The following is an 11,410-nucleotide window of genomic DNA, read 5'->3' on the forward strand; positions in this document are numbered from 1 at the left end:
ATATTTTCAAGCCATGTATGCTTGAATCTATGGATAAAAAATCTGTGGATATGGAGGGCTGACTGTACTTTGTTTTTATTTTGGATTTGGATTATTAGGTTCTGAATGTTTTTACATTTATTTTAAATACAGTCAGCTCTTCTTATACGGTGCACCCATGTCATACGTGGACTTGAGCTTATGTGCTCAAGCCACGGGGAGCACGCGGGGCGGCGCGTCCCATTCAACTGAATGGGCGCGTGTGCCCATGGCACCCCATGCGCCGCCGTGCACGAGCCTCATTGTTTCCAATGGGGCTTGAGCATAGGCGGAATTCGCCTTACACAGGGGGGTCCGGAACAGATCCCCCGCGTAAGGCGAGGGCCGACTGTACACTGATTTTTTATACATGCATTCAAGCATCCATGATTTGAAAATGTTCAAAAAAGTAAAAATTTCAAATATCAAACCTTGATTTTCCATTTTTTAGAAAGGACACCATTTTGCTATGTCATTATATTTAATGGGACTTGAGCATCCACGGATTTTGTTATCCATGAGGGATCTTGGAACCAAACCCCAGCGTATAAAAAGGGTCCACTGTACTGATACCCTGTTGTTGTTGTTGTTGATAGCTGCCCTTTAATCAGCCTTGACTCATGGCAACCCTGTGGATGAGACATCTCCAAGACTCCAAGTCATCAACCTCTCTGCTCATGCCTGTGTCCTTCCTAATAGAGGACACAGTCCTAGCATGCAGTCTTCCTCTTTTCTTGCTGCCCTCCACCTTCCTAGCAGCATTGTTTTTTCTAATGATTTATTTGTCCTCAATGTGTGGCCAAAATATGAAAGCCTCAATTTGGTCATCCTGGCTTCCAGAGAGTTCAGGCTTGATCTGTTCTAAAACCTATTTGTTTGTTTTCTTGGCTGTACTCTTCTCCAGCGCCACATTTCAAATGAATTGATTTTTTTCCTATCGGCTTTTTTCACTATCTAGCTCTCATATCCATACATGGTGATAGGAAAGACTATGGCTTGGACTATTCTCACTTTAGTGTTCAGTTGTATATCTTTAGGATCTTGTCTAATTCTTTCGTAGCTGCCCTCTCCATTCCTAGTCTTCCTCTGATTTCTTGACTGCAATCTTCATTCCGATCAATATTTGAACCAAGGTATGGGAACCTTTTAACTATTTCAATTTTCTCATTGTCTAGAGTGAATTCTTGTACATCTTCCATGGTCACTATTCTTGGGCTTTGAAGTTGTTAATTATGTTTTAATGTTCAGAATTAGTCCAACCTTGGCACTTTCCTCCTTAACCTTCTTCAGTAATTGTTCCAGGTCTTTGCTTGTTTCCACAAGTAGTACCGTGTCATCTGCATATCTGAGGCTGTTAATATCCTATCCTTCAGCAAATTCCCAGGACAGTTTCTTTTACTGTGGCACTGTTGTGCTGAAGATCTACCAAAGGGTTATCATCATTGTATTAATTAATATATTGTGGCTGACTCAAATAATGAATGTATAGCAGCAGTAAATACATTCAGTGCATGATGTACAGTCCTACCTTTGCACATCTGCTGAGGTTTCAAGATGTATCCACAATTCCCATTCATCTTGAACTTGGCTTGATTTAACTGCATCACTCGCCCATCAGACTGGTAGTTTAATGCCACTACAGAAACAGCAAATTTTAATATTATTCATAAACTCTGCTAACCTAACACCTAACAGAAACACATAACAGAAAGCTGTATGACTTTATGTCACATACTTAGACCAAGCTAGTTGCACATAATTCCTACTGAGTTCAGTGACAATGAAGTCATGACTAGTCTTGCCTGTGTCAATGGGACATAGCTGGGAGCCAATCAATGCTATTTTTATGTTGTTTATGACCTTTCATTTTTAAATAAATAAATAGAATTGATGTCAAGTATGTTAAGGTAGCTGTGACAGTTTCTGAGATATGACTAATTTGTCTCAGGTGGAGAATGCAATGGCCTTGTGAGAGAGATGAAGCAGTATCATTCCATTTTGTAAAAATCTTGGGATTTCCAGTCAGAGAAGTCGAGTACCTCACAAAACTAAAACCCCAGGGATCCATAGGATGCAGCCATGGCAATTAGGAATCTTAGTGCTATATTTTTGTAGTGTGAAATGGTCCAAGATTAAGAGACTTGTTTCTCCAGGACTCCAAAATGTGGCAGTTTCAAAGCCAGTGAGACCTTCTGCCTGTTGTAGAAGTGCTATTCCTACCCATCTATCCTATTCTATCTACCAAAAGTGCATCACCATGGATCTACATTTTTAAGAATTACAACTGAACACCTTGGATATGGATGGGAAAGCAACACAATAGTTGTGGGTTAGTTTGCTGACTGACTAAAAAAAAAAATACTGGATGAAAACAGATAAATAAGAATAAAGTAGGCATCTGTGGGGGAAAGAAAAGCAGAACATATGCCCATACGTTACACATATACACTACACCACTCACCCAGCTGGCAGCCAACATTCCAATATGGCAAAGGGTTGAAATTGCTGGAGTCAATCCGGTAGGCAGATGGATAGATTCTTGTGAGCTGCTTCTGATTATAAAGCATAAATTGCTCTGCCTTCTGTTGCACCACCTGGTGTGCTCTCGTCTCACTGAAGGATAACACATTCCCCACAGATCCTACATGTTCATAAGAAAATTACTTTTTAAGGAAAGAACAGCATCAAGGGCAGAGAACTTTTGGCTGGCAAGATGTTTTGGAGTTCAACTCCCATAAATCCTAGCCAATATGGCTCACAGTGTAAGAAATGGCAGGAGGGTAGTCCAGTGCATCTGGAAGCCCAAAGGTTCCTTAGTCCTGAGTTACACCATATATATTACAATATTAGATTTCATGTACAGATTTCAAAAGGAAAATTATTGTTAGATACATACAAGTTTGTGCCCTGAGCATTCCAAAACCACATAGCTTTTAAAAACCAACAATAAATGCCTTGTTTCCCAACTAAACATGTAATCTAAAAACTAATGCTGTACCAAATTTTCACCTGCAGACAATTTGGAATGAAAATGGTTTTTTGAGGAGTTATAAAAGTCACTGGCCCAATCTACCCTCAGCTTTAATTGCATGGGTGTCCCACTCTACTTGACTTCCTTGGTGTATAAACTGTACTCAGGACAAGAAGCTGCAGTTAGAACTCAATACAGAGAAACAGAATGTTTCTCAGACAGGTGAGAAAGAGCAGTCAGAAGCTACTTCTAGCCTGATCGCTCTGGGTCTGCAGTGAACACATGCCATGGTCCCAAGGGCACCTCCTGCCACAGGCACAGAAAAGATCCACCCCTTTTGGGGCCAATTTTGGGCTGCCTTAGGCCCCAAACCCTGGAAATCACCCCCGTCTGCCCGTCTGTTTTGGGACTAATTGATCAAAACAGATAGGCTTGAGGCCAAAGATATGCATATGCCTACAATTCAAGAAACATCACTCGTGGTTTGAAAAAGTCATTTTGGGAGCTCCTTAGAGCTGAAAAGGTTATGAATGCCATGACCTGTTTGAATACTTATGCAGTTTAAGCCCATTTAAAATATGAGCCTCATCTTCTGGTTCTCTTTTACACTTCAAGTCTAATTTCAAGACCCCATTTCAAGTTTACCTTTGCAATCATAAGCATTATAAACTTAGTCTACCCAGAAATTATACCCACTATTTTCAGCCAAAGATGTGCTGAGCTTTAGCTGAAAAGAGTACAAGCCCTCCCTTCAGTCCATCTGCCTTGGTCCAGGCCTCGGAGGTTGAGAGGAACTGCTGGACCTCTTACCCTTTCCCGTCACCACTCCCTTCTCCTTCTGTGTCATGTCTTTTTAGATTGTAAGCCTGAGGGCAGGGAACCGTCTAACTAAAAAGATTGCATGTACAGCGCTGTGTAAATTTACAGCGCTTCATAAATAAAGGTTAATAATAATAATAATAAATGCCTAACAGGGATTTAATCATGCCTCTTAATTGGCAATTGGTGGAAATGGAAACTAGTAATCCTGAATTATTTCTCTAGACTCCCAGATCTTATACTTTTATTGTGCTTGTACCAGAATCACACAATACATACAGAATCAAGGGATTCATGCTGTGCAGCTCAGATTCCTCCAACTCAGTTCCCTGAGATGTGATTGTTTTTCAAGAAGTTGCTGTTGGCAAATTTGCAACTTATTTGTTTTTGGGGTTTTTTGGGGGGGGGCTATTTCTTTGAATGTGTTCACCAAGAAGATATGTTAATTTCAATCCAGAGTGTATTTGTCATCCCAATCTTGACTGAAATGGATCTGAATTCTGAGAGGTAATTTACTTCATAGCTTACAGAAAAACTACTCTTGATATTTATTTTTCCCTCTCCCGCCCCACAATCACTCTTCTATAGGGACAGATATTATAATTAAAGGTTGCCCAAAGCAGAAACCTGTCACTTCCACACACTGAAGGCTACTCGGTGGAAACATGTCAGTTTTACATACTGGAAGCTGCTCAGTGATGCTACCTGTCACAATTTTAATTCAAAAAGGGGGAGGAAAGGCAGTAAAAAATTGCTTGTTCTTCTCTTGCACCACTTCCTGAACAGAATGCAGGTAACAGCCTGGAGGGATTCCAGGCAAGTGGCCTAAAATCTAAGGCTGGAGGGAGGAAAGGATAAGAGCCAGGAACCAAGTCTAGACAAAAACACCATGGTTGGGGGGGAAACACTGTAAAGATGAAAGGTTAAGATACAGTACCTGCCAGGGTGAGTTCAAGAGGTTGTTTTTCATCTTTGAAGACTAAAATAGTTATGGCCTTAAAATTATTTTGGGCCTGACTAACTAAAGGGCTACCATTTTTATTAGGAACCTGTCCGATTATTACAATTTGCAAGAGAATCTCCCCTCAATGCGCCATTGCTCAGAAAGGCCCAGTTCTTGAGGGAAATGCTTTTTTTATGGTATTGGTCCCTAAGAAGAGGTGGAGATCCACATCTTCTTAGACTCGCTTTTAAAGCAGCTTTAATAGTTTAAATACTTTAGCATGGCTTTACTTCTGATTTCTTGTTTTTCTTGATTTTCTTATGGCCCTGTAGTTGGTTTATTTTGATATTTTCTGTGATTCCTTGAAGATGTTGATGGGGGAAAATAGCTGCCAGGGATCAGATGAGTCAGAGGTTGTTTTGTCACATGCAGTAAATGTCAAGTGAAAGTGTTACAAGGACCTACCTGCCTACCTTCTTTTCTTAGTCCATCTTTGGATGGATATAGTCCATCTTTGTTCTGGGGGTGACTTCTATATACTTTAAGATAGAGTAAGCAAAGTGCACCACCTCAGGTTTTTTAAATAAATAAATAAGCAAGCAAGCAAGCATTCTATTTTTACCTTTTAGTAATACTCAAATGCACAATAAAACCACCAGACTTTCAGTGAAGAAAGTGGCTATCTTCTCTCCACTTTGACCCAGTGACCATTACTCACATCTTTGTAACACTGAGGTTGCTTTGAAATTCAGCTCTCATAAGCCTGACACAATTGGCCAGTATTATGGAAGATGTAATTCAAAACATATGGTAGGAGACAGGCTCTCAACCACTAGTTTACTTGTTGTCTGCTGATGCAGGACTTTCAAACACCTCTAGCAGTCGAGAATGAGGACCATGTCATTTCCAATGTTGCACTGCCTCAACTATAAACCACAAATCTATTTATTTCATCCTGCCCCCAGCACTCTGCCCTATCACAATTCAGAAAGAGCATTATCAACTCATTCATTTGTCTCCCTTCAGTAGCAACTCTATGATTCTATGATTCTATAAGGTACTTGTCCCATATGGGGATGATATACTAAGGTAGTCAGTCTTACCATCATCAACTATATCTTGAGCTGCCACAGAATTGGTGTACACCACTAAATCAGAAAGATCACGGCACAGCTTCATTGTTTTTCTCCGGCGTCCCAACCTGTGCAATAATATTAACAAAAAGATTTTTCAACAAGACAGACAAAAATGTAAACTCTTCTCTCTATCATACTTTGCACCTTGTCATTCTGCCCAGAAAAAGATGCCGAGAAGTTCATGGATTTTTCCCCTTGAGCAATAATTATTATTTACAAGGAAGCTATACTTTACAAGGTTTAAAAGAAAAGATACCAGAAAACTGAGAGAAGAAATAGTCTTGGTAGAAGCTGAAACAATTTTGAAGACTCCAGTACATTTGTTACATGAGTATTTTTCCCCTCTCTCTTTCATATATATATATATATATATATATATGCCATCTATTCACAGCTATCCAATAAAATTGGCAGAAACTGAACATAAACCAGTTATAATATTATATGAAGGCAAGATTTGGAAGAAACATTTGGAAAGCAACACTTGTTCTCTGCAACAAATGTATGCTTTATTTATTGTTTTGACCAGCAAAATGAGTTTAGATAGGCAGTATTATTTGTCTGTACTGTTTTCATCTAAAATAGAACATGCCTTCTCCTCATATCCCCAGTACATTTCAGTATCATTATTATGCATTCTTAAAAAGCAATCGCTACTTATACCTCAGGAGAAATGTACAGCAGAAGATAACTCAATTTAGCACTAAGACAACTGGGAAAAGTGACAATTACTAACCTGTATAACTGTCCAGATTCCTTTCCAGAACAGGTTTGCTGGGAATCCTCATCATCAGATGTGCTATGAGATTTGGATCTTGGTTTAGCAGGTTTCTGTTTTGAGAAGCCAAAGTCAGATTTAATAGGGAAACAAAGTATAGCAAGCTAGTCTCTTGCTTCATCTATATCAATAAGGTCTACTTACTTAGACAAAAAGTGATTTCCCCATGTCTCAAGAGGAGGCATGTCCCATGCCTACACTCTCACAGCCTCTTTGATGGAGATGACAGGGATTGAACCTAGGACTTTGGCAACGACTCCATCTTTGAGCTTGTTTCCTCTTGCTGCATGGTGTTACTGTCATTATTATATATTTTATATATATTTATTAAATATATATTATATATATTTAGTTTACTAACAAAAGAGTTGATACAGCTATTGTTACTAGCCCATCTGTTTATTTCAGTGGGACAGAATTCATTCAACACTTCCAGTGAATTTAGCAGCAGTTAAAGAATCCTAACATTTGCTAGGATTGTGCCCAGTGTTAAGAAAATGGGATATAATTTCCTGGTTATAAGAAGAAACAAAAAATTAGGCACTGTACTGAAAACTAATACTATAATCACTAGAAATTTTGGTTAGTCATCCCAGTTCTTAGAAATGCTATCAGGGGATGCCCACAATTTTGTTTATGTCTTCTTTTTCAGTCATTTGATTTAAAAGAAAATGGCAGATGCAAACTTTCTTGAAGCATGGATGAAATATTGTTTCATAATCCTGGTGCTTCATTATTTTCAAAGTTTCACTGAATGCAACAATAAGAAAAGATCCTATATGACTCCAGCCCAGGAGGTCCAAGGTTGGCAATAGGAAGGTCCAGCAAGCGGCAGCATTTGAACCATGAATGTGCCAACATCCTCCCACGTATGGGGGCACAAAGCTTTAAAAAAATTAAACTGAAAAAGTCCATTGCTATGTCGTGAAATGTATTCAAATCTCCAAGCTAAACACAAATAAAAAAATTAAAAGGTAGAGAATTGTTTACATGTGTAATTTCCAGTGGAGCATCATTAAACGTCTTTACTGCCAGCAGCTCCATACACACAGAGACACATGTTGTTGTTACATACCTTCAAGTCCTTTCTGACTTATGGTACCCTACGGCAACCCTATCACAGGGCTTTCTTGGCAATATATGACATGTGCCTAAGGTCACCCAGTGGGTTTCGCGGCCAACCTGGGAATTGAATCCTGGCATCAGAATTGAAGTCCAACACTCAAACCACTACGCCACACTGATGCACTCTCCCTGTCTATCTTTCTTTCTCTCTCTAAGTACTTTAAGTCTCAAATTATCATTAAAGTCTCTTTAGTCATTTTTTGCAAGGGTCATTAAGGAAAATATTTATTTTTTCCATACAGATTTGAAGAAAACTGGGCAACCCTAATTTGTTGAAATTATTACATTAGTTAAATGTTTTGCATTCTTGTAGTAGTAACTATATATTTTTCAGAGGCTAATTTTTCTAGTAAGCCTTCCTCTATATAGCATTTGTTCTTGCATGAGTGCGCAGGGGATTTCAATTGTTAATAGTGCCCATTAGCAAATGCTGTTTATAGAATTCATCCACGGACTGAATGAACAAGTCAGCTCATTAATTCTCGTTTTTAGTTCCTTGAAAGTCAAAAGAGTCTGACACATGAGTGTGTGTGTGTGTGTGCGCGCACGCACGCACGTGTACATATAAGCATGTTTCTGTAGCTAAAAATTTTGTTTTTGTTTTTAAATGAAGGGTAATTTTTATGCTGGTATTATTATACACAAACAAAAGAACCCAATACACTTAAAGGTAAGTGTTCCATCCTCAGTCATGACTAAGGTAATGATTACTTTGTATATTTAGTGCATTTCGGTTTCCTTTCACTCATTACAATCTCTTAGTAACTAGTATGCCCACTGATACATATGCATAATCATCTGCCAATTGAGATGGTATTCCTTGCCTTCAGTAAAGTGGGATACAGACCACAAATGTTTATGCCAAATAAAGACTGTGAGTCTTTAAAGATCATAAAATACTTTGTTGTTTTTTTTCTGTAATAGTCTAACATAGACCAACACTATGCAAAGGATCTTGTAGCATCTTTGAAACTAAATGAACAAGAGAAGTTGGTAGCATGAGCTTTTGTAGACCTGAATCTGTTTCTTCAGCATCTGAGAAAGTAGAATCATGTCTATAAAAGTGCATGCTACTAGCTTCTTTCTTTCAGTTACTTTCAAAGATGCTACAAGATCCCTTTGCATCCTGATTTTCAAAATTAACACAGCTATGTCTTTGAATTATAGATGAACATTGACTTTCTCAATCTTACTATATGCTGACATCACATGGTCATGTTACTTGTATGTAGAAGTATGATACTCCTGCAGTGTAGATCATATTCAGTGTTATGCATTATGTGCTTCTTATCATTCACAATAATTTTGAATTGAACATCACACACTCTGTTTAGAAACATAGTTTCTCTTAGACTTGAAACCAGGCTCTGCTCTACCCTGAAACGCCTCTTCTTTCTGTATCTTCTAATAAAATTCTCAAATTTGAATCCTAGTAGGAAAAATTATCTGCAATGTACGCTCGCTTCCTACCGTGACTGCAAAATCACAAAAAGTTGTTTTATTGAATATGCTCACTAGAAAAATGATTTATAGGAATATTTGATAGAAAACTTATAAACAAAATAAAAAGGAACCTGGGGGGAGCTATAAAAGCCCCCCCCCCCCCCCCGCTATAAAGGTCACTGACTAAGGGCCTGAACAGACAGGCCAAAATAAAGCTGCTTTGGGCCACTTTGGAGGTATGCTATTTAAATGATGCATGCGTCCTAAAAGGCCAGTAGCCATGCCAAAGCCACGCTCCAGTTCTAAGGACTGGAGTGCAGCTTTGGCACAGCCAGCGTCTGGCCTCTTAAGATGCATGTGTCATTTAAACAGCATACCTCCAAAGTGACCTGAGGTAGCTTTATTTTGGCCTGTCTATTGAGGCCCTAACTCTGGTAGATCTGTTGACTCAGTGGGATTTTCTAAGTGTTAACTTGCCAATCAACAATTGATTCAGTGAACCTTCTCCAGCTAAGACTGACAATTGGTTTCAGTCCAATGAGCCTAACTTTTCCACATTGTTCACATTCCAATTTTCTGAATTAATCGTTCTGGTAGTCAAGGTCTGCTGTCTCAGTCCAGGATTTTCTCTGCCCCGTCCCGGATTCGTCCATTTTCACTTGCTGCCCCTCACTCCTGGAACCTCCTTCCCCCATGAACATGGCTCACCACTTCTTTAATCAGTTTCAAAAGTTGAAGACCATCCTGTTCAGAGAAGTGTTACAAGGCATTGTGTGACTATTATTATTAACTATTTGACCTCTTTAATTTGTTGCCTGTTTTATTGAACCCTTTCCTGTATTGTTATGTATTATTTATATGTATTATGCTATTATTTCTTAGATTGTACGCCATGGGCAGGTTTATCTATTTTATTGTTTGTATGTACAGCGCTGCGCAAATCTACAGCACTATATCAATAAAGCCTAATAATAAATAATAACCATCAAACCCTATGAAATATGCATACTTCTGTATGTTGACTGGGAGTTAGTATGGTATAATTAGTGCTTGGAATGTTGGGTTATGAATCTCAGAGACCAAGGTTTGAATTCTTGCTCAGCAATGGAAAACCATTTGGTGGCCTTGGGCAAGTCACACTTTCTCAGACTAAGAGGAAGGCAACAGTAGACTTTCTTTGAATGATTCTTGACACGCAAACCATAGGATAGGGTTACTATAAATTTGAGTCAATTTGTTTTGCTGATTTCCAAAATCATAGGTCATGTCTTTTGAAGTAGCACCTTTGCTGCAATTTCTCTCTGATCTTAGGCTGCTCATGTCTTAAAAATCTATTCAAGGAATATGTATTTAAACATATTGTTAAAAATATAATATAGTAAAAGTTTCAGTACTGCTTACCTTATGTTTACCAAAGTTGCTCATTAGTCTGCTATGAGATTTTTTACAGGCATCTTTCTGGTCTGAGTTCTGCAGTAAAAGAGTGAGTAATGAATCCAGTGCAGCAGTTTTGAGAAAAAAGTTTTATTGTGCTTGTTCTCACATATAAAATAATTAGCAGAGTCACACCTTTGGAGGTTATGCAGGGAGCAGACACACGAAGGAAATTCTGAGGGGCTGCCTATAACTTTGGAATACCCTCCTTAGGGATGTTTGCCTCAACAGCTCCATAATGTAGTGTTTTTATATGTTTATACTTTTAATTATAGTCAAAATATAGAAAGGGCTATCAGAAGATGGGATGATGGCCACCAACTTAAGATAGCTTTTAAAAGGGGATTAGATATTTATGAGAAATAAAATTGTCCATGGCTACTAATCAAAATTTCAATATGCAGTCCTTAAAATCAAAGGCAACAAATATGTCTGTGAACAATCCTGGTAGAATTGGGCCCCTAAGCCACTAATTCTGCCAAGACTAAACCATGGCCAGCATTCCACATTTCTGTGCCAAGCTAACAGGATACCCTGGGCTAGGGTACATCACCCACACCTGATGAAGCCAATGGAAGATGGATTTCCAAGGGTTATCTAATGCAGAAATGAAGAAAATTAAAGTGGGCAAATATGACCATTATTATTATTATTATTATTATTATTATTATTATTATTACAGTATTTCTTACCCACCTCTCCATGGGTCGAGGCGGGGAACAAGAACAATTAACAGACACACC

General features: G+C 38.6%; 1 protein-coding gene across 1 annotated transcript in view; it reads right to left on the reverse strand.

Annotated features, from left to right (window-relative positions):
* Positions 1 to 11,410, reverse strand: part of PLCH1 (phospholipase C eta 1) — an 86,062-nt gene that overhangs the window by 17,471 nt on the left and 57,181 nt on the right. The window contains exons 8-12 of the mRNA XM_042458531.1: positions 10,635 to 10,703; positions 6,624 to 6,718; positions 5,855 to 5,952; positions 2,480 to 2,659; positions 1,547 to 1,654 (exon numbers count right to left, since the gene is read on the reverse strand). Of these exons, the coding sequence (XP_042314465.1) occupies positions 1,547 to 1,654; positions 2,480 to 2,659; positions 5,855 to 5,952; positions 6,624 to 6,718; positions 10,635 to 10,703 (550 nt within the window). The remainder of the gene's footprint in view (positions 1 to 1,546; positions 1,655 to 2,479; positions 2,660 to 5,854; positions 5,953 to 6,623; positions 6,719 to 10,634; positions 10,704 to 11,410) is intronic.

Source organism: Sceloporus undulatus, chromosome 3 (genome assembly GCF_019175285.1).
Source record: "Sceloporus undulatus isolate JIND9_A2432 ecotype Alabama chromosome 3, SceUnd_v1.1, whole genome shotgun sequence".
In the NCBI taxonomy this organism is placed as follows: domain Eukaryota; kingdom Metazoa; phylum Chordata; class Lepidosauria; order Squamata; family Phrynosomatidae; genus Sceloporus; species Sceloporus undulatus.